Raw genomic sequence first — 24392 nt, forward strand, 5'->3', positions numbered from 1 at the left:
CAGTTGGCAATGATACTCCAAAATACAGTTTCTAAAATGCTACTGTGGGGGTGGGCGGGGTAAAATCTAATGGCTAACGTTTCCCCACACAAAATCACTACCAATACAACCACCCATCCTCTCTCAAGCCAAAAGACCTGTTACTTGAGAGCTCAAACACTTAAATTACTGAGATCACATTGAAAATGCTCCTGGGGGCAAAGGGGTGGTTTTACATTCTTCAACTTATTCATTAAGAATGAATATACTTAAATATCTAAAATATGTATAAATAGATAAAAATAATGTGGCAGGAGCTTATCATTATTTTAATGTCATGAGTCTATTCTACCCAACAAAACAGTCAAAACCAAGCTGGCTTTCCTTTTTTTGCATGTTTTTGAAAGAGAAAACATGTAAAGGGACATTGCAATTATTCTCCTGTAAGGAAACTCCTTTTAAAAAAGCAATGTATCAATGCACATATTTCACCACCCATCTGCCAAAGGAAAAAATAATGCCATAACTATTTGAGTAACAGTTTGTTAAGTCTAACTGGAAGTCTGAATATGGGCAACATTCTACTGGCAGCATGAAGATTAGAAGAGCTAATACAATATTGCCCTGACCCATGGAAACAAAACCTTGACGCCCTGTTGAATGGATTAACAACATCCACCAGCAGGAAACCTGAAATTGGCTTTGCTTGGGATCATAACTGCCATGGGATCATAACTGCCATGCTACTATTGAACTGGAGAGCCCAATTAAGCCGAGTCAATTTGGAAGGATTCAGAAGCATTCATTTTTTAAACAATTCTGGCTATGAAATCAGACACTTCTTTTTAGTCTAGCTCCAAAGTTTCATTTGTAATACAAGCAAAGACAAACATATTGGAGACTGGAGCAAATAAAGACATTTCCCAAATCAAGGAGAAGCTGGTGAAAGACCAGCAGAGTTAGTGAGCTGCGAGAAGTAACAGTGCCTGAAGCACTGTAAGACAAATTAACTAGAAACCTGAAAGAAGGCATCATCCAAGTCTAGAAGTGCCACAGGAAGTAGGAAATACCACGAGACAACTGCTACTTGCACTTTTGTTGATTGGTAAGTTAATGTAAAGTAGATCATGTATAAAGCTGCCCCAGAATGGTATGCTCTGAAACCACGATATGCAAACCATAATGTAGACTTCTAGAAGCAGTAACCGTGGCTTAGTATGATGAGGAATTGACATGTTTGAGTGTATCTAAATAAGCATTTAAGTACCTTCCTAGAAAAAGATAAAAGAAGCACATAAAACCCCAAACTACCCAGCCCGCTCTGGGAACTCAGAGTCAGACTTTACCATGTTGAGCACTAACTTCTAAACCATAGTAACGTATGCAAACAGTTTGAGTGCTGGGCAGCAGTAGTGCCTTGCATCTCATAGAGGTTTGGGCTGGAAAGGACCTTAAGCTCACCCAGTTCCAACCCCCTGTCATGGGCAGGGACACCTTCCACTAGAGCAGCTTGCTCCAAGCCCCTGTGTCCAGCCTGGCCTTGAACACTGCCAGGGATGGGCAGCCACAGCTTCTCTGGGCACCCTGTGCCAGCGCCTCAGCACCCTCACAGGGAAGAGCTTCTGCCTTAGATCTAACCTGAACTTGCCCTCTTTCAGTGTGAACCCATCACCCCTTCTCCTATTGTTACAGTCCCTGTCGAAGAGTCTCTCTACGGCATTCAATTATCATTATCCAATTATTCCACATATTATTACTTCCAAAGTAACGTTACAGAAACCTGCACTCTTGATTCAAGAACCTCGAGTGGCTTTCAACAAAGAAAGATTTCCTTTTTTGGTCTTTTAGTACTTACAAGAGAAGGCACTGTGAATATCTGTATCGAGAGGTCAGCAATTGAGAACTCTCTGTCGTGGTCATCTTTCATAAAATCACTCTGCAATCGCTCATAGTTCTATTAAGAAGGAGGCAAAAAAAGGCAAGGAGTGCCAACTATCAGTTTTTAAAAGAAAGACAGGCACTACTCACCAGAGTAGGTACAGTGAAGAGTTGGACAGACAGAGCAGCCACCGATACTGCCCGTTCGTGATCATCCTCCATATAATCTCTCTGCAACTGCCGGTAATTCTAAACAACAAGGGGAAATTCACCTCTAATCCACACTGACCTGAGTTTTGAATTTAAATGTCTGCTCTGGGAAACTTTAATGCCACGATAAAGGGAAGAGAAGCTCTTGGGGATTATTATATATGTACTTTGTACAAAGAACGTGACAACTTAATCTGCTCACATGTGAGACCTGCTCACTCTCATTTTCACAATAAACGCTAATGCTTTATTTTCTGCTCAAAAAGGGACTCGTCTTCAGCAGAGTGAGCAGAAATCCGCAGTGCTCATTTAAAGCATTTCAAATACTCGTTGCTGCAAAAAACACTGATCAGCATAACCGAGTTTCAGCACTATTTCTGAGTAGTGCTCTAACAGCTTACACAATGAGAAGCGATTAGCTCTTAAGAAGCAATGGCCTGCATAGTTGATGGTGAAGACAAAAACATCTGAACTGCTTTAGTTCTGGAGAGCCTGGAAAGGCCATTTTCTTCCCAGGAGATGAGATGCCATTATAACTAATGTTTTGAAGACAGAAATAGGTAGTCAGCATTAATTTCAACTTTTCGTTTCAATATAAAGGGAAAAAGTTTGGATGACAATTCATTTGAGGCACTGGACACTAACTAAACTCTCTTCACTACACAGCTTAAGCATTTTATTGGCTCTTTTTGAGAAAGATACTTACTCTTGCAAAGCGGATAGCAAAAAGTTTCTTGTATTTCAAATCCATAAGCAGGCTGCTCATGAACAACTGGTGATACACATTTCTTGCTCCTGTCAAGAAAAAGGAATGAAATATTGCACGTCACTGTTTTCTGTCAACATGGAAACATTCAGAAAAGCAAAGATTTTTCAGCATGAGGTAAGGAAAATCTTACAGGAGGAGGTGAAAGTGTGCTTTTTAGAGCACAAACTGCTTTGATTAAGTAAGTCAGGTGGTAGCAAAGGATGAAGAAGAATACACGTAACAAAATTCATCAAGCAACGTTCTTTATTACACCGGCATAAGAGAACACTGAGCTGTTGAATGGGAACATAAACCTTCAAATAGAAGGGAAGTCCAGCAAACTAGAACAGAACTCTGTTCCTAAGGATAAACATAGGATTTGGATGGCCCGAGGTAAGAAAGGAGCACACTATTGTAAGATGTCCTGGGAACTGCAATAACTTTTGCTAGCTGTGAACAACCTGCAAAAGAAGCAGCTTAGCTAGCTCTGAATTTCTAGTCTGTCTCAGCAGCATCAACACAAATGGGAACTGCCTTATGTAGTTTGGAAACACGTGCACACAGGTACCATTTCTTTCTGTAGGTCACTTTCAAGTCAAAAGCCATTACACTATTTCCCTAATGCAGAGTATCTAGAAATAACATGAAAAAGTAGAGAAATACTGATTTTGAAATAGAAATGCAAATGACTCCTTGCATATGTAAAAAGACATGATCCTAACAAAACCTTTATTAAATCCACTGTAACGTAAAAGCTCACAGAAGCAGTACCTCTCATATCGCCAAATTTGTGGTCAAAACACCCCAATTAAACCCCAAAAAACTTGAGCGCCAGAAATTCATTCACCCAAGACAGAAATCCCCTTTCCACTTGACTTCTTTTCCTGCTGCTCCAAGAAGTTTCCAAGACAGACCACAGAGAGCTGTTACTACTGTGTAGGAGGGTATCCGTACCTCAGAACTGAAGAACAACAAAAGATACTATGGGGAGGGTACTAATCTTCAAACTACTGCATTCATGTTTAAATTAGGAAAAGACTTGTGCATTGCACCATCCTTTGCCTTCTCTTTGTGCTTCTCTTTCTTACACCTAGCCTTACATGCCCTTTCAGGATATCAATGCAGACCCAGAATCCATCAGGGAAATGAAATCAACTACCTCCTCCACTTCCTCTACGTTACAACTTTCTACCCAATACCTTTGGATCACCAGACTTCCAAATTTTTAAGGGCTCTAAAATAAGAGAACAGAAATAATTTGCAGGGAATGTTCTCAGAACACTTAAGAATCCCTCATGAACACAAACCCAAGTCAAAGCAGAAAACTTCGGCCCTACGCCTTAAAGAGAGGCATTTTGCTTAATATGAGAGAGAGATGCTGAGTTCCTATAAAGCAGGGAAACCCAGATCATGGAATCATAGAATGGCTTGGGTTGGAAAGGACCTTAAGATCACCCAGTTCTAACCCCCTGCCTCAGGCAGGGACACCACTCTACCGTTTACTCATTTTCCTTTAATGATCACTGTCATCTGTGTATTTCTTCCCCAGAGGGTGCTCAGGCACTGGAACAGGCTGCCCAGGGCAGGGCTGCAGTCACCATCCCTCCAAGTGTTCACACACCATAGAGATGAGGCCTCAGTGCCAGGGGTCAGTGGTGGCCTTGGAAGCACTGGGGAATGGTTGGACTGGATGAGCTTAAAGGGCTTTTCCAAGCTGGTTGATTCCACGGTTCTAAGTTAGCCTTAATTTCAGACTCCTTTGAACAATCAGATTTAACACCAACCACAGCTACAAATGGGCTCCCCATCTTCTCGTCTTTGATATATTTGTAGTGCATCACGAAGGGACAGATTATAACAAGTCAGGCAATTCCGTCTATAATACACCACAGTAAAAATGATCCAGTATTAGCAGCTACAGTAAAGAGAAAACTTTTATGCATAGCATTCTTTAGTATTTTCCAGAGGCTTGCAAAAACTCACCTTTCCACAGTTTAGAATCATACAGCATCAGCTTATCCACAAGAGAAGAATTTTCACCATCTGGCCCCTCCTGTAAACCAACCTGACAAAGTATTCGACGAAGGCCATCTTTAACGAAGAGAAATGATAAAAGTCACTTATAGTTACACGCAAACTTGTGCCTTTCGACATACCGCAACCTTCATAAGACGCGGTAGACGCCACAGAACCCTCTTTTCCTTGCCAACTCAGTAGCACTGCTCCGATTTTGCCAGGAGAAACGCACATATTTTATACCTTGCAAGTTTCACGCTAAGCTCACGGAACATTTGGAACCTTGTGAAAATTGCCAACCAACCATTTGTTTCAAAGTTAGCAAATAAAATAGTGCTTTCTTCAAAGTGCTGCTTGCTTACTGATAGAATAATTATACAACAGGTTAATTTTCTAAGATACGTTTCCTGTTGAGAATCCTACCAAAAGGAAAATAGAATTCATACATGAAATGACTCGTACACTCGAGAGGTTTTTAGTTTACACTTACTAGCTGCTATTATTTTAAAGCTCTTTTCTTCTAGTGGAAAGCAGTAATAATTGTTATTATATGACCATGTAACTAACTATATGCTTGCAAGGAAGCCTGCCTCTGCAACAGAACTCAACACAGACGTGTTCAGAGCAGTGTCCAACCTCACTTTGTGCTGCAAGTGATACGTATTCACTGATGCCGCTCCAGGACTCACATGCATTAGCCCTTATTTCTGCTCTCTGTTGAGCCACCTCAGCTTCTCTCAGGCTGACAGTGGCCTAGTGCCATGTGTACCATACAACGTGCACTTCTAGACAGTCTGTAAACCCCTACAGCAGTTTGGGGGCTATTTCTGCCTTGCAGAGTTCAATTCCAACTACTGTTACGAAGCGTAACAAATCAATGTAAACTACTTTATTGTTCAACAGATACTTATTGCTGAAGAACTGACACTTGCTAGAAAGAATGTGGTATTCAAGCTTGTGACACAGGTCCATAGTAAGGTTTCTCACTTTATTCAGACAGAGTCTGATGCTCATTTCACAACAATCATTCAACCTAAGCTTGTGGCACAGCAGAAGACCCGTCCACCTGCCAATGCCATTTGGTCAAGCAGTGTAATTCTGTCACCCTATCTTGCAGATCACCGAATCCCAGAACCATCAGCGCTGGAAGGGCCCTCTGGAGCAAAAACAGCTCAACCCCTGCCAAGGCAGGGCCACCCAGAGCAGGGCACACAGGAACGTGTCCAGGCAGGTTTGGGATGGCTCCAGAGAGGGAGACTCCACAACCCCCCTGGGCAGCCGGTGCCAGGGCTCTGCCACCCTCACATAAAGAAGTTCTTCCTTGTGTTGAGCTGACTCTTGTTGTGGTTCACTTTATGGCCATTGCTTCTCATCCTGTCGATGGACACCACCGGAAAGAGTCTGGCACCATCCTCCTGGCACCTCCTTTGAGATACTTATCTGCATGGATGAGATCCCCTCTCGGGCTGCTGTTCTCTGCACTAACCAGGCCCAGCTCCTGTAATCTCTGCTCCTAAGAGAGATGGTCCAGATCCCTGAGCATCCTTGTGGCTTCCTCTGGACCCTCTCCAGTAGCTCCTTGTCTGTCTTGTACTTAGGAGCCCAGAACTGGACACAGATGTGGCCTCACCAGCGTCAGTAGAGTGGGAGAATCACCTCCCTAAACCAGTGGCCTCCTCCTGATACACCCTAGGATACTACTGGCCACCCTGGCTACAAGTGCACACCAAACAGTAACCGAATCTAGATGTTTGTTAAAAAGCTAAGGGAAACCAGCTTTTGTAAGAGTGCATTTCACAAAACCAGGCTCCAGAGCACGCTGCAAATCTGCATCACAAGGTGTGAGGCAGTTCAAGTAGCTGAGCACATAGGTCAGACAAAACGTATGCATACCGCTTACCATCAAACCTTAGTTTTGCCCTTCTGAATCATAAAGGACACTATATTTAATGAACTGAACTCTGCAGAATTTCAGAAACACCACACACACAAATCAAAGCATATATTCAATGCTTTCGTGTGTACTTTGATACTCCATTAACATATTCAACTTACTTTTTTACAGCTGTAATTTAGTGCTGAAAATTAGTGACTTTGACATGTGGCACAGATGACATGGCACAAATTGAGGCTTAAGGAGTATGAGAAAGAGTGCCTGCCTACACATTACACTGAAAGGAAAAATTACCTTAGAAATTAAATATCTTTATGTCACCCCTTTCTATGAATACCTATTATCTGCGCCAGCAACGCTGGCAAATAGTTGAACAAGCTGCAACCAGAACTCTTCAGAAGCTTGATTTATGTATCCTTAAAAATAAACTTATACCAACATAAAGCACTTATCTTTCAAAAAGATGACATTATACAGAGATCCTATGCCTGGAATCCTAGCTAGTTTTTCAATTATCAGTCTAATAAAACATATAATCTCTGAAGAAACCTACGTAGAGCATATATGCAATCTTACAGCTGAGCACACTTTCCTGATAGTTCTTGATAACATTTACAGGTGTATTACTTCTGAATAGCTCTGGTTTATCTAATCAGGTTCTTTTCAGCTTACTGCATCCATTTCAAAAGAACTAGGGACTGAAAAAAATAGCTCGTTGGCATGCAGCATTTGGCAGTGATTCTCAGTTCCTGCTCAACAGCAGCCAAACATAAAACAGCACCCAAGGAGACAAAGACTGGTAGCCCTTTCATGTGGAAGTTAGAACTCAGACCAGCACTCCAGTAAGAGAAAACAGAATGAAGTCTGACAAGTTATTAATAGCTTTGCCTTATACATTACACATCTGAAAGAAGTGGATAAAACCGCTTTAGGAATTCAGCTTGCCTCACAAATATTCTCTAACTTATCTCAAGCAAGTTCAAGTTTGCCCACCTGAATATCCAATAACACTGCCAAGCCACGTCAGGAGCTTCAGACCAAAGCTCTGATGGGCAACAATAGATGAATGCATAACTTGTACTTTCAATGGCTTTGTCTGACGACTGGTATTTCTCTTAAAAAGAAAAGGAAAAAGGATGTAATGCATATTTAAGCGAGGACTAGCATACATTTCTGCACAGAAACACAGCACTCCTATGATTAATTTCGATATTTTAATATCAATACATATTCTAATTACTAACACCTACACAGGGAAGCAACAAAACCAAGAAAGTTCAAACTTCGTTTAACCTACTAATATTTCAAAGACCTTATTTTATGCAGTATCAACATATTTAGGCCAATCCATTTTCCACTCTTGGCCTCTTATCAACGTACACACTGCTCTGCTGCGTTTTACTGATAAGCAGGCCCACACAACCTAACATAGCCATGCATATTTGTTCCTCCTATGATATGCAAGTCACACACCAAGGCAAGAAACTGATGGCCCACGTGCTATTTTCAAAAATACAAATGAAACACACTGAGTTAAAGCAAGAAAAAGCATTTCCCCTTGTTAGAAACCTTAATACTTAGACATTACACATAACAGCCCTTTGCTCTTTGCAAAGGTGGCAAGTTAAAAACATTACACAACTTTATAGATAAGTTAATGTTGTCAAAATAAGTTTAAGGCCAGTAACTAGTTGCAGTACTTGTTTTTCAGCAGTAGTAGTATACATAAAGCATTCCTATTTCGTATGATTAAGTACTGCACTGCAGCAGTCCAAGAAAAATTAAGTGAAAAATATTCTTCCCATGTTCTTACATAGAAGAGCTTTGTATCAGACAGATATTAGGCATACATACACACACGCATAAATACACACACACAAAATGAAAGGGTATTTGTAGTTTCACACTTAGATTCAACCAGTAGCAATTTCCACTAACTGTGAAAGACACAAATAACTTCATGCTATAGGAGTAAAACTAGAAGAGTTTAACTTCACTGACCTGAACTGACATGCAGTTCTGAAAGATGACATTGGAAGTTCCTGATCACACTCTGTTTACTGATGGGAAAAGCTGTCTAGGAGCTTCTTTTTAGGAAATGATTTTGGTCGTAAGGTAGACCAGAGTAGACAAATAAATAAAACCAGAGCCTCAACCTGTATTTTGATACCTCTACTAGGCACACTGAGGCAAAGATGAGGCAAACAAGCAAACAATTTTACTTACCACAATGACCGATTTTGCTTGATCGCAGTACTGGAAGTCTCCGTACCGAACAGACCTACGTCCCTTGAAATGGGTAAAGGAGTAACATTACCACCAGGTTCTGAACAAGAAGTTCAAATGCTGTTTTACATGAGTATAAAAGATACAGTAACAGTTTCAGACACACGTTAACCACTCTCACTTTCTGTGTGTACCAAGATGTAACCATCACACATTTCAAATACTGAAAACTTATCCTTAGTACTAATGCATTTAAAGATACTTCAGGCATTTCAAAGCCTTTAAAAAGCAGATACTAAAGCTAACTGGTCTTCTAAACATACAAATAAAGCCCCTGATTTATTTCCAAATTGGAAGGCTTTCCATCTTTCTATACTGTAAACACATCCATTGAAATAGCTGACTGGATTTATAATGTCTTACAGACAGAATAGCTTACTGAGATTTCAGATCTGGTCTGATGCCAAATCACTGTTTCAGGCATAACCTCCTCATTTCTTTTAGATACGTACACACATGCACAAGTATATAAGGATTCATATTTAGGATGAGGGCAGAGAACACCAGAAGGGAAAAAACACCAAAGTGCATCCTATAAATCCACAGCATGTGCTCAAGTCAGCACATCCTCAGAGATCAATAGCAAATCTTTTGGTTACCGATAGCACAGAGTAGTGGTAATATAAAACCGAAGTCTAGTTCAGTGTTAAGTAATATAAAGTAGTTGTATTTCCTTTCCCACCGCCATCCTTGAGGTACTTTAACAACCCAAAACGACAATTCTCCTTGCCGTTTTGGAAGAGCCCTCCTCCCCACAGCAGCCCCCCCAAAAGGCACAAGCAAACAAAACAATATAAAAACCAATATAAAAAGGCCACTCATTTTCACAGCAGCTGCTTAGAGGCCTATGGCACAAATAGCAAGATGCAGTTGTCCCCAGAAATTGTCCCTTTCTTGGAAAAAAGGCACACAAGCCACAATGCAAACACAGCTGACACCAACATAGTAGTTAAAATTATATTCAGCATGAGCTCATTGTTCTTTCTAACCACTGCATGAAATGTATTATCTCTTCCTGCCATTCTCATCTGACAATGATGAAAAAGAAAATGAAATTAAAACCAAAACAAACACAAATATTTCCATGAGCCCGGGAGCAAAAGCAGTCAATTAAGGATTTTATCCCCCACAGTTGACTGGTGTTTCTCTGAGAAACATTTCCAACGCTCAGGAGCACATACAGGGGCTCTTTCAATGTCAGCTCCCTGGTGTACAGTAAGGGATGAGCTAAATCTGCTACCTGTCCTTCACACGGCAGCAAGATACAGCCTGCTATCTACCCTCCCAATGCTTACTGGGGTACAGTTACACTCATTAACACTGAGATATACTCAGTATTAGGTCTGGTTTGGATTAGCCAACGAGTTACTAACGTATTTCAGGGTGACCTGACACACAGGGCTCAAATACATTAACCACATTTTGGGAAAAGAAACTAAAGTAAATGTAGTCATATCAAGTCAACATTAGGGTAAGTGTAAGCACAGGTTCTAGCAATACATTTACTTACATCTCTATCTACTGTTGTTGCAAAACCAATAGCTTCCTTCTGTGTGCAGTTGACAGCCTTCTGAAGAGTATAAATAACTTGTTCATAGGTATGGACTTCATCATTAAACAGCATGCAGTAGTAAGTGTCACTCTTCTCGCTTCAAAGCAAGGATTGAATTTATATAATTCAAAGTAATGCAATTTTAAATACAAACTTCTAGGTTAACCAAGTTTTCTAACATGCAGACAACCCAAGCCTGAGCTTCCTTTGCTATACTGGAACATCTCAATCTGACCACCCCTAACTTCTACAGGAACGTGCACCTTTCCTGCAGAATTAAGTCCCAAACGAGTGAAATCTCAAGACAACACTTTAGTCTGAGTATTATTTGTCAACATTTGTTGATTATGACTTGACAGTTTCCTACTAAGAACGCTTTGCCTTCCAGTGCAGCTGTGCTCAATGCATTCCCCATAGCTTCTGAGAGACGTCACCCGTAGTGGCGTTATTTTACCACACCTGGTTCCCTGATATGGCATAAAAGTACTATTAGACAACAAGACCTTGGCAGGCTCTTAAAAAGCCCAAACTCCACGATCCTCAAAGCCACAACTTAGGAAGCTTACACAGATTCAGTGCAATCTTTTGATTCCCATCCCTTAGTTACACAGCATTCTTACTCACACAACACAAAGATACTAACAAATGAATCCATGATAACTGTGATGCTACAATCCACTTAAACAGTCTGAATGCTGCAAAATTCGTTAGTGGATCACCAAAAGCACAAAATGCTTTTTCCATCAGAATTTCAGTAACTTGGATCATTAAAAATTAACCTGCAACTTCTTTTACAGTGTTGAATTTTGCTAGTACTTCCTTTTCAATGTTAAGAAAACAAAGGTATCACAAAGATATTGTTTCATCATCAGTATGGAGAGAAAGGGGCTTTATAATCACACAAATAAAAAAATATGAGAAAACAAATCTATTATAATTATTTGCAAAATATTCCTGCCAATTTAGGAAAGGCAGAAAAAGTACCTAAAAATCAAAATCTGCATCTGCTATTGTTAATATCTGCAAACCTTTAAGAGGCAGAAGACAAGGACTATACTTACATCATTTCTAGGCCAGGCAATTCATTTTCCTTTTCCCATGTTAATATATCTACTGCATATTTAAATGTGATGGCAAAAATATTATAAGCTCTTGCTACCATATCTTCTGGTAAGTGCACAAGAGGGTCCTGGAAAATAAATAAAAAGAGCAATTGGGAACTTAAATGAAATTCAGAACAGAAATTGTCACATTTGCACCTCTCTGTCAAAGATGATGCAAGCGTCTTTAACCACTTGCTCTAAATGACCTCACATTTGAAAGGAATAGAGTCACGAATCATCCAGTTTCCTTCTTCCAGTTCTTCAGTGACAACCGCCAAAGCAGTAACCCAGCATTCAATACCTAAATGTTAACTGGTCTCTAATCACTCAAATTTCCACTCACTTCTCCATTTTCACTGTCATTGTTCCCACCTTCTAAGATAGTTCTGAAGATCTTCTAACTTCAGCTGTAAGAAAATCTGCTTTTACCACAACGTCTTCAAAACAGAATTGGAAATCACTCCATATTTTGTCCCACTTACCAATATTAGTAAACTGCTGGATATAGCCATACATATTATATATGTACATTATATATGGATATATCGCCTTGTTTTATGTACATGCATCGAGAGGCAAGAAGTCTTACCTATCCAAGTTTCTACAACATCCAGCACACTGGGACCATGACAGATGCTCCACATCTCTAACAGGCTGTGGTATATGAATAACAGAATACCTATATATATCTATGCATTTCATAATCATAGAATGGTTTGGGTTGGGATAATGAGCTCCCCATGTCCCAGTCTTGTTTACAATGGGCTATTCCCCTTTTGTACGCGGTCTATGCACCCACTTGTCTTTGTTATGCGCTCTTCAGCGTGCTCTCCATTCGACATCAGCAGCAGCCGCTACAAACTCATCCTCCTCTCTCTGCCAGAGCAGAATTGCTGCTGCTGCAGGAGGGGGAACTGACGTGAGGAGGGAAAGGGAGAAGAGTGCTGCCTCAGTCTGCAAAGCCTACTTTTTTGGAGCAGCAAATGAGAACCACTGCTAACTCTGAATCAGGTAGAGTACAGGCACCGCTGCCATTTCCTTCCAATCCATTTCAAGGGATTTGTGTGTGAACAGAAAACATTTAAGTCTCCTCTGAAAGGATTATTCTTCTACTAGTTCAAATGTTTGATGTTCAGAGCAATGAGTCCCTGTTCTACAAAGCTAGAAAGGGAACACTGCACGCCCTGCAGGTCACCTGGCATATACTGGGTCACTGACTCAATTCCTCATTTGATATTTTGAGGTATGTGTAACTGCTAGCCAATTAAAATGTTTCACAGTAGCCCAGTCCCTGGTTTATGATTACCTAGCACCTAATTTTGTGTTTCACCACAGCTTCTGTTGTATAAAAATTGTCACAACAATCTTTCCAGAACTTAAGTCTGCATTACCTCCAGGAGCCCCTTGACAGTCAGCAGTTCACCTGCACTAGTACTGCTGTCTATTTACCTTCTCCACCACCAAACAAGCTTTTATAGACCTCTACTCATATCACCATTATGGCTTTCCTTTAACAGCAAGTTGCTTTGATTTAAAAAACCTGTGCACTTTGCTTTGGTAAGAATCAGAACGCATATAGCACAGACAGCTTAACTTGGCTTCTTCATGCACATGATCACAAGGCAGACTCCCTTCACCTTTCAGAATAGGACAGAAGAACAAAGAAACAGAACTAAAGCTACAGAGGCAACCAAGAACATATAAAATGAAGCCTTTAAGTAGAAAATGTAATTCTAAATAGCTCTTTAAGTTGGACACTAATTTTGTCTAACACAGTGAGGTTCAAATACTACTACTGAAGTTCCTCCCACCTCTCATGCATGGTATACAAGACTGAAAATAACTTCATATGAATAATTTATATATACACACATACATACACGGCTGATGTTTTGAAACACAATGCCTCAACTGTTATTACCTCTTCTTCTGCAGTCTCTGAAGTGTTAATTTCATGCTTTTGACAGTAAGGACCTTCTTTCCAAGCTTCTGTATCACCACAGTCACAGAAACCTCCTCCACCTGATGTTGTCATCTACAAATATTTTAAAACAAAGCAGTTCAGGTGAATATGCATACACATACACGCACATTAAGACATGAGTAGTCACAGCTAAACTACAAAAGCATGACGAAGCTTTAGCCAGTACCCTACTGAAGTAGCACAGTGAAAATGTGTCTGCTTCTATGGTGGCTGAAAGCTCTTCTCCTTCATCAGTTTGCTTATGCCAAAAGAAAAGTAAAGAACACCCCACAAAAATCAAACAAAATCACCCAAACTTCCAACCCCCTGCCCCACCTCAGGGCTGCGGGGTTCTCCTGGATGCCAGGGGTTTTAATTCTACGACTTGCAATGCCATCTGCACTATTCCAGATTCTCAGGTTTAATCTGAACAAAGCTGAATTGTTTCACATAGCACTATTACACAGCAAGCAAAAGATGTGCTGCTTTTAGTGAAAGGAGTTCACAGACAAAACTTACACTGTTCACGTAAGTCTCAGCAAGCACAGAAAAAAAGTAGCTGAAAACTAATGATATATTGACACTGGTTTAGTACCATTTATTTTAAGGCTAAGACCACCTCAAATTAAGAGGTGTAATAATACTTTTTTTGAACCACAACTATTAACTGATTTATAGAAGAATTCCGCTTGTGCCTGTTTTTGGCATACAGGTACCTTTTGTATATACAGGTGCACCCTACAGATGGACACTGGAAAGGACATTTGCTTGCACTTTTGGATGTCACCTAGACTTGCTAATTCACTATGCCTGCAAACTGAAAACCTGCATCCAAGAAGCATGCTGGTATTAGCAAATTGGGCTGGGTTTCTAGTTTGGGGTTTTGGGTTTTGTTTTGGGGTTTTGCTTGGTGTTTGGGGTGTTGTTTTTTCCTAAATCCTAAAGCTCAGTGTAAGCATGCAGTGTGATCAGACTGACATTAACAGCAGGGCAGTCCTGTCAGAAACTGATCTACAGAAAGGCTGCACTGAGAGTTTTCACTCAGCTTCATAGTTTAAAACCACACCAAGGCCTTCTTGGGTATTCTTTGCAGGGTTATTTTTAACTCACCTCTACTACTAATAGCAGTATATTACTAAAATAAACAGCATCTACAGTTTTAGTTTTCTATTTTATGTTCAAAAGCAAACAAAAATGCTGCTATCGTACAGATTTTGATAATAGTTCAGAAGTTTAAAAAAAACTAGGTTTTGGTAAAAGAGGTTTCTTATTCAAAGTTTTTCAATTCCTTTAAAGATAGTCAAACATCACGGCGAAATAAAGTCAAAAACCAACTCTAATCCTGTATCCAATTCACATCTTAAAGATAACACACATTTGTAAGCTTAACTGGTGCGCATAAAACGTAATTGCTCGATACTTTCAAGTGTTAACTTTCAGAATTTACACTTGCATCAAAACACTCAAGTTCTTGGAAGATTATTGCAGACAGAATTCCAAACTTTGTGTCCATCCAACATTTTGGAATTCTACATTATTAACCAAGGAGTTTCATACACATGCAAAATTGATGACTACAACACATATTCCAGCAGTATTACTAACCCTGTATCGGTGCTCTCTGTGAATACTTCCAAGAAAGCACTCCATGCATAGCACACAAGTTGGGTCAACTGCACAGTCCCTGAAAACACCGAGAAATGAACAACAACAAAAAAGCAGTGTTAAACAAATGGGCTTGCCTTTAAGCACACTTTTTACAGCAGGTAACTTTCAAATATCACCAATGAACCCCCCGACTAAAGCACAGATTATCCTGAAAGAGGGAGGGAAACAAGTGAAGAATAAAATCATCTGTTCTCATAAAAGAAGAGGTTTTACAACATTGCTTGAGCAGCATGCATGCTTGGGCAATATAGCCGTTGACTTCAACGGATGAGACCAGTATACAAGCAAGTAAACAGATGAATTCCAGAACATGGTATAAACCCAAGCAAGCTCTCTCAAGTAGAGTACAAGCACTATCAACCTCCAGCAACTGGAGAAAACACTTTTTGCACTGAACACTCAAAGAAAGATAGCACACAAGAGATTACATCAATACTCTGCTTCTAAGATTAGCCCTACGAGCTCACTGAAGAGGTCCAAGAATGCAGTTTCCTGAACCAGGAGATCACAGACCGTAAGGTCCTGTCTACAAGCACTGCTATAGCAGATAGAAGAAATATTTTGAGCAAAAGGGGGTAAACGTATGAATGAGAGAATTATGCATTATATTTAGTCTCCCTGAGGAGCACTGAAAATAGGTGAACGCGTGTAACACAACTGACTTAAAGCACCTCAAGATTAAGGGAGTCAGGTTTTGCAATGTAGAAATAACTACCAAAAGAATGAATGTCTTACGATGGTTATTCTTAGAACAAGAATCCAGAGAAGCAATTTATTTTGTTTAAAAGAAAACACCAGAGCTCCTATGAAATGTTACTATCAAGAGTTCTCTTCATTTCATTTCACCAAATAAATTCAACCAGGTTAATCACTGAAAGATAACCAGGCAACCAGGACTTACTCTGCATGAAGTACCATTTTCACATTTGTTTTCTTTAGAGGAGCCACAGAAGGTGAAAATGTCAAAGTACAATGATATGAAGCTCTTCTGACTTAGATTAATTTGTGTTTCATAGTAATTCTCCTTAAATTAAAAAAAATAAACTTATTGCAACAATATACCTGTAAGACTGTGCAGATCAGTTCTACAATAGTGGGTACTGATTCTTCAGAGCTCTAAACCTGTGGCAGTATACTTACAAATTCAGTACCACCTGCCAAGGATGCCTACACTTAAAAGCAGACCTGTAAGCTTCCCAACTGGACAGAAAAGCCACTGCTATTACTGGATCTCATGGACTCAGAAGACCATCTTTTTTCTGTATCCCACAAAAGTTTAAGCTCTCACTCTTCTTCATTACCAGCTACAAATCGAAGAAAACTGTTGATGCACAACAGGAAACATGAACAGTCTTACATCTATGTTCTCGACTTAATCCAAAGAAGATGAAACTCTACCTTGATAAGAGCAACAGCAAAAATATTTTGTAATGACTTTTGACCCTGACTCGAGCGGAATATTGGATAAGATGGCCTACAAAGACATCCTTTCTGACCTGAACGACATTATGATTATACTGCTGTATTTAAATCTTTTTTCTGTTTGAAGACCCTGAGTACGAATAGTACATTCACTCATTCTCTAAATTCTACACCAATGGCTTGCGCTATTCTGTTTTCAACATACCTGACAGTATTCCCAAGGATATCATTTATATGTTGTTTGTCTTGAAAAAGCAGGTGTTTAAAAGAAATTAACAGAACTCCCCCAGTTTTCATTAGTACGTATGAAGAGAATTCATTCACTAACATATTACTTCTAGGCTGCAATTTGACTTCAAATTACTTCTGTTTTTTCAGTTCTTTGGGACCAGATTTCATACAAAGGTACTAAAGAAGCTCTGGAAATTCTTTTTATAGCCTCTTGAAAGTCTTCATCCTCCCTACCCTATTCTACTTGAAGAGGCACCTTACCAAGTAAACTATCTCAAGTCCACCCTGAAAGAGAACTTCAGAGAGTAAGGCCAATAAGGTATCATGTTTCTAGAAGAGGAGGCTACTAGAGGGTAACATTTGTCTAAGATCATTTCCATCCCCTAAATGAAGGGGATGAAAACCCAGAAAAACAAAACCTTGCAATGAAAGAGACATAACCCTCCCTCTGCCAACCCACTAAGTGTTCAAGTGTCTGAGAGAATGGTAGAAAAAACACACAAACCAAGAAGAATATGTGGCAGAGAGGGTACAAACTAAACTTAAACTACAGACATTTCAGGAAAGAGAAGATAAGGTAATGAATACACAGCTAGGAATACACTGGCTTAAAACTGAAGCTATTTTAGCTATTTGGAATTGGTTAGTGGTTTCCTGTCTTCTTTCAAGTAAAATGGTATTTTTTAGAGAGACCTAAAGATAGAGGTAGGGATGGAACAAGAAGCTGGTACTCCCATTTTAGCATCCAATAGATTGGTTGAACAGGTCACGGAAAATGGTCAAAAATACAGGATCAACTCTGACAGTTGTTCTTAAACACCTCAATAACATGCACACAAACCTGCCCACTTACTTCCGATTAATGAGCTTAAATAACACTGACAGTTAGTTTACCCCAACCACTTTCTTAATCTTGTCACAGAACCCCAGACTGGTTTGTGTTGGAAGGGACCTTAAGATCACCCAGTTCCAACCCCACCTTCCACTAGAGCAGCTTGCTCCAAGCCTGGCCTTGAACACTGCCAGGGATGGGGCAGCCACAGCTTCTCTGGGCACCCTGTGCCAGCGCCTCAGCACCCTCACAGGGAAGAGCTTCTGCCTTAGATCTAACCTGAACCTGCCCTCTTTCAGTTTGAACCCATCACCCCTTGTCCTATCGCTGCAGTCCCTGATGAAGAGTCTTACATTTCTTTTGTACAGAAAACACTCAACATTTTGCTAACTCGTATTTTCCCATTTACAGATCCGTAGTGCGTTCGTTTTCCCCTGGTTCCAGCTGTCATGAAACACTGCAAGGTTACTTTGAACTACATTTGGGATATGAACTTTTCACGAGGACAGTGTATTCTTACTGAAAAACATTCCCCAAAATTATAAATACTCCAAATTCTAAACGCTTCACAATGCTCAACTGAACTACCTGCAAGAATACGTAGGCTCTCCCACTTTAAAAACACGGCCACAGAGATGGGAAGGTTTGTTTGCTTGCTCAAGCTTTGGAAAACCAAATGCAGGATCTTCCCCACAGAGGTACCATTCCATTGGTCCCAGCAGAACGTGTTGTGCCAGCATGTCTTCCTTTTGTGGGGCAGGGTTAGGCCCCCTGCAGTAAATTTTTGGTACATAGTAGGCCAGATGCTGGTATACTTCTTTCTGAAGGTCATTTGCTTGTAGCCATTTCTTTCAAATGAAAAGGAATAAGAACACAGATTGCTCATTAATAAAAACACCAATCACAGTTCTAGCATCAAGATAACTTTTTAATTTCTAAATCAAACGATCTAAACCGGCAATGCAAAGCTAGAAAGCCACGCTTCCTTCTAAGTGTGAAATCTAGATGATCAGAAAGACATTAAGGAAGGAATCATTAGCTTCCCTGCTTGCACATTTTATCCTTTTGGCACACAAAATTCTCTGCAAAACCACAAGATTTAAGAGACCAAAATGTTACAAATTTTCCTCTGGGATGCATGACCAGGAAAATGTCCAAGATTAGCAGTGACTGTTAGGATAAGGCCCAGACTATGCTGGTTGCATTTCTCTGAGTGCAGGCTGATGCTGCCAGCTGGGGACACAGGAGGAACAGAAGCCTGGAATTGGCAAGGAACAGGCAAAGACAGCAAGTACAAGGAGAATGGCAAACACAGCATTAGGTAATGGTCCCTCTCATTGAATTTCAACACATCACCTATGAAAATTAAAGGGACTTGGTTTCTCCTACCACCAAAATAACTTAACTGGATTACTATTTCAAGTGTGATGTTAGACCCATGAATTCCTGGACTGGGTTTGTGTGGCCTCAAGTTTTGGTAGCGGGGGGACGACGGGGACTGCAGAGGTGGCTTCCTCTATGTCCAACAGAGCCAGTGCAGCCGGCTCCAAGACAGACCTACCACAGGCCAAGGCTGAGCCCATCAGTGATGGTGGTAGTGCCTCTGGGATAACAGATTAAAGAAGGGAGAGTAAGAAAAAAACACCTGAACAATTGTGAAACAGCTCTGCAGACACCAGGGTTCGTGAAGGAGGGGAAGAGGTGCTCCAGAGCAGAGATTCCCCTGCAGCCTGTGGTGCAGCCTATGGGGAGGCAGCTGTGCCCCACAGCCCATGGAGGTTAATGGGGGAGCAGATTTCCACCTGCAGCCCATAGGGGACCCTACGCCAGAGCAGGGGGATGTCCAAAGAAAGCTGTAATCCCATGGGAAGCCCACACTGAAGCAGGCTCCTGGCAAGACCTGTGGCCTGTGGACAGAGGAGCCCACAGTGGAGCAGGTTTGCTGCAGAAGCTGTGACCCCAAAGAGGACCCACATTGAAGCAGCCTGTTCCTGAAGGATGCACCTGGAGAAGGGACCCAGGCTGGAGCAGCCTCTTCCTGAAGGATGCACCCCATGGAAGGGACCCAAGCTGGGGCAGTTTGAGAACTGCAGCCCATGGGAAGGACTCGTGCTGAAGTTCATGCAGGAATTGGCTCCTGTGAAGGGACCCCACTCTGGAGCAGGGGAGGAGTGTGAGGAGTCCTCTCCCCTGGGGAGGAAGGAGCAGCAGAGACAACGTGTGATGAACTGACCACAACCCCCATTCCCATCCCCTGTGGCACTCGGGGGGGGGGGGGGGGGGGGGGGGGGGGAGGAAGTGGAGGATTTGGGAGCGAAGTTGAGCCTGGGAAGAAGGGAGGGGTGGGGAGAAGGTGTTGTAAGATTTGATTCATTTCTCATCATCCTGCTGTGGTTTGATTGGTAACAACTCAATGTCCCCCAGTGGGGTCTGTTCTGCCTGTGCTGGTAACTGGTGAGTGTCTCTCCCTGTCCTTGTCTCGACCCACGAGCCTTTTGGTGTCTTTACTCTCCCCTGTGTGGCTGAGGAGGGCAGTGACAGAGCGGCTTTGGTGGGCACCTGGCGTCGAGCCAGGGCCAACCCACCACAATTCTCTTAATCAATGAATTGTAAAAAACAATGTTGACAAAGGTTTTTAAAAGCCAACAGACAAAGATTTGCAGCTGCCATAAGCCACGGAAAAACTCACTGCTCCTGCCAGTTGCTGAGTTGTTTGGGATTTTTTTCCCTTGAATGCACACGGAGTAAAACAACCCTCTAGGACAACATTTGTTTTATGTCTGCCTTATGGATTACAACTTTATAAAAGTTCAAACTGTAAATTAAGGTTGCAAGGCTTTTAAAATAAACAACTGGGAGCAAGCCCATAATGCAAGCGTGCACTGATTAAATCCTGTGTTACATAAACAGCCTTAGTCTGCCATTTCTCATTGTAAATATGACAACCAGATACCCCCTGGCAACTTCGGAACAAGAATTTGGAATCAACCTAAAACTGTACATGGAAACCAAGAATTAATTATACCAAAACAAGTGGGTTTGGTAATCAAATGTTACAGCTTGATTTACTCTGAATTATTTATGGCTTACTCTAAAGAAGTTATGATTGAGACAATGGTTGTACTAAGTTCCTTAGGATACAGCCAGAGGCAGCGCAGCACTTAGCCCTTGGGTTTTTTTAACATACTGTTCACTTACTAATATTAATTTCATTACTGATCATTAATATTAATTTACTGGACTACATTTTCTAAAGCAGAAATTGATACTAAAAAAACCAAACAACTTACTTGTTAAGCACAGCCCTTAGTAGACCAAGATGCTTTCTCCTCAGTTCTCTTTCCTTAAGTTGGAATCATTAAAAATCACAAACAATCTACTAGGGCTTTCTGTATTGATCAATTATTTTTATTCAGGCAGCCTTTTTCCGAGGAAGTCCATGGGAAAAGGTTGCCGAAAAGCCACATCCAACAATCCAGAAGTTTACAGATAACCTCACCAGGATCCAGAGAATACCACACAAATGGGTAAGGTTTTCATGTCTGCTTATTTCCCCCAGCTCATTAATCTTTTCCTCTCCTTTCACCATTTGTGCCAAGTATCTCCTACCACCAGGAACTGACCTAATCACAGTGGAACTGAGTTTGTCTCTTCTATGTTTTCCATTTAATAAGATCATTTTTAGATTTCTTTCTAGGGCACGTGTTATTACACCTGCATTTTTCTCAGGAAAAAAAGAAGTACTTTTAATTTCAGCTTTTTAATGCAGCAATACACTACTGAGTTCTACCTAGAACATACACCACGCACATTAGCTACCCTACAAGCTCAGACAAATACCTAGCCAGAGAAAATTCTTGTTCCTCGGGTAAACAGCTTTCCCATCCCCAAAAACTCTGGCAGTAGTTGCCTGAAAGTTAGGTGTGGCAACACTGAACGTCATCACACCTAAACCTCTTTTGGAGCCAGTTCTACACACATAACTGTGCATAAGGCTTTGAAAATCAGCTCCTGGCTCAAGGAATATCGGAAAGGAGTACAGGCTACCAGGGCAAGGAAACAGGAAGGTAAGACAAAGTATTGTGGTGCACGTAGAATTGTGTATGTGTGTTGTGCTGCCTAGGAGGCAATGGACTCCAGCGAAACTACTCAAAAATGTGGCAATCTCTTCTTCAACAAAAGCATTTTGTATTCAGGCAAGTTTTCAAATGGTGTTTGTCTTCTCTTCCAACCTGAAGTCACATGGAAGAAAAACTAATGTTCCACTCTCCCCAAAGAGGGAAGTGTATCCCCTGTCACTTCCTCCCCCTCATTCTCCCGCAGCAATTTTTGACTGCCCTGGAAAAGCACTGACCAAACGGTCCATCAGGGCTTCTATTAAATCCACATCTAAAATAAGGAGATACTAGGAAAACAAGACATGTAATAAGCCAATTATAGCTCATGCTAGTGATGACAGAGGATAAAAATGAGAGAGAAGTGACCAAATTTAAGCTGGTGCTTGTACCTGTAGCGAATTCCTAATATGCTCCACTTTTGCACGTTTGCCTTGGGCTTATCTATAGCATGACCCAAAAATAATCTGCTACGCACAAAGACAAGACAGTCTGAGCTTAGTTTGGGCTACTTTATGAAGTGCTTCATGAACTATTTGGCTTGCTGTTGAGCAGAAGGAAGCCTAATCCTGGAGCTAAACTAGCTAGGATATAGCTAAGGATGCACATTTGGCCATCTGATCACACCTCTGTCTGCGCTGTAAAGATAACAAGCGTAATCTGAATTCTAACACAGCACAGAATCATAGCATGGCTAAGGTTGGAAGAGACCACTGGAGGTCATCCAGTCTACCCCTATCTCACGTTTTCTCCTGGAAAGCAACCAATGTAATTCTCACTGTTAAATACTCAGAGGCAGTTCTTTGTGTTCTCAACCTACAGATATGAACATGAGCAGTCCCAGTGTTTTAACACATCAACCCAGTTCCTCAAACGCGCAAGCGTCTGGCATCTGTGCCAGAAACAAAAGTTTCTCTGAAAACTTCACCCTTGCTTCACTTTCAACTCCTCTTTATAGGAGAGAGAGAGAAGTATATCAACACGAATAGATTACTTGAACTATTACATCGATTTCACTACTATTTCCTCTACAAACGCCCCATTCCAACAGCCCTAAGCTTAACCAGTGCAAGCCTTTGTTAGAAGCGTATCTTGAATACCCAAGAAGAACGCAGAACCCCGTAAACTCCGCGCTACAAAACCTTATTTGCGGGCAGACATCGACCTAAATAAACCGGGGAGAAGGAACCTTCTCACGTCGAGATACGACTGCAAGCGGAAAGGCAGCACAGGAGGCAGGAGGAGTGAACTTCTCGGCTGCCTGGAGAAGGGAAGAAGCAGCAAGCGAAGGAGAGAGGTCCAGAGCGGCGGCCCCGCTGCCGTCCTCACCCGCCAAGCCTCGGCGGAGCCAGCCGCGCTGGGCGGCTGGCTGGGAGCTGCCACAACCACCGGAAAAGCCGGCTGTGCGCTCCGAGGGACCCCGCCGCTGCAACAGCGACGCCGGCGACAAGAGCGGGCCGAGGGCAGCGAGAGGCGCCAGCGCCGCGCTCGCATCCTGCCGGGCCAGCGGCACCCCCGACCCCCGCTCGGCCCCACAAACAGACCCCGGCCCTCAGGGCCCCACCGCCGGCCCGGCAGGACGGTGCCGGCCCCGCGGGCCCCCGCTCCTTTCTCTCTCCGCCCCAAGCGCTTCTCGCCCCGCCGGGCTGGCCCGCGGCTTACCACGGCGATCTCCTCGGCGGAGCACTCCAGCAGGCTCCTGTCAATGGCCTGCACCTCCGCTTCCAAGTCCGCCGCCATCTTAACCCCCCCCCCCCGCGCCGCCGCCGCCGCCGCGGCAGGGACACCCGGAACCGGGCCGGGCCGGGCCGCGCAGCCAGGGAAACCCGCTTCCGCTTCCGCCCCGCCTCGGCCTGGCGTCACGGCCCGCGGGGCGCGCTGGGAGCTGTAGTCTGGCGCCGCCGCGTTCACCCTCAGCGGTCAAAGAGGAGGCGGTGCCCTGAGGCGCTTTGGGGGGAGGGCGGGCGGGCGCGGTCCTTGGTCCCGCTCGTTTCCTCCAACGTTGAGGGGGCAACGCCGGGTGTCCCCTCCCGAGGCTGAGGCCCGCTCGCCCTGTCAGTGCTGCCTGTGAGAGAGGGGCCAGCAAGGGCTTCGTTGCCCCCTCCCGAGGCTGAGGCCCGCTCGCCCTGTCAGTGCTGCCTGTGAGAGAGGGGCCAGCAAGGGCTTCGAGGAGGCCCCCCCCCCCCCCGCCCCACCACACCCTGCCTGAGTGAAAAGGAAACATGAAACCCGCTGAATTAGGTGAATCATAGGATCCCAGGCTGGTCTGGGTTGGAAGAAAGCTTAAGATCACCCAGTTCCAACCCCCAAACACGGGCAGGGACACCTTCCACTGGAGCAGCTTGCTCCAAGCCCCTGTGGCCAACCTGGCCTCGAGCATTGCCAGGGATGGGGCAGCCACAGCTTCTCTGGGCACCCTGTGCCAGCGCCTCAGCACCCTCACAGGGAAGAGCTTCTGCCTTAGATCTCACCTGAACTTGCCCTCTTTCAGTCTG

The 24392-nt window shown here is 42.6% G+C and overlaps 1 protein-coding gene across 9 annotated transcripts in view; it reads right to left on the reverse strand.

Moving 5' to 3' along the window:
* Positions 1–23716, reverse strand: part of UBR2 (ubiquitin protein ligase E3 component n-recognin 2) — a 55912-nt gene extending 32196 nt beyond the window's left edge. For 4 of the 9 annotated variants that reach the window (XM_061478845.1, XM_061478844.1, XM_061478839.1 and 1 more), the window contains exons 1-11: positions 23560–23715; positions 18371–18630; positions 15235–15313; positions 13588–13701; positions 11625–11752; positions 10522–10660; positions 8952–9014; positions 7719–7839; positions 4799–4906; positions 2774–2862; positions 1835–1933 (exon numbers count right to left, since the gene is read on the reverse strand). In XM_061478845.1, coding sequence (XP_061334829.1) covers positions 1835–1933; positions 2774–2862; positions 4799–4906; positions 7719–7839; positions 8952–9014; positions 10522–10660; positions 11625–11752; positions 13588–13701; positions 15235–15313; positions 18371–18630; positions 23560–23637 — 1278 coding nt within the window. In that variant the 5' untranslated portion in view covers positions 23638–23715. Of the gene's footprint in view, positions 1–1834; positions 1934–2007; positions 2107–2773; positions 2863–4798; positions 4907–7718; positions 7840–8951; positions 9015–10521; positions 10661–11624; positions 11753–13587; positions 13702–15234; positions 15314–18370; positions 18631–23559 lie in introns of all 9 variants that reach the window. The other 5 variants (XR_009747694.1, XM_061478847.1, XM_061478841.1 and 2 more) reach the window with 3 other exon arrangements.
* Positions 23717–24392: the final 676 nt, after the last annotated feature.

Source organism: Pezoporus flaviventris, unplaced genomic scaffold, assembly GCF_033815535.1.
Source record: "Pezoporus flaviventris isolate CSIRO_AGI_PZ_B2104156 unplaced genomic scaffold, CSIRO_AGI_Pfla_v1 ptg000132l, whole genome shotgun sequence".
Lineage (NCBI taxonomy): Eukaryota > Metazoa > Chordata > Aves > Psittaciformes > Psittacidae > Pezoporus > Pezoporus flaviventris.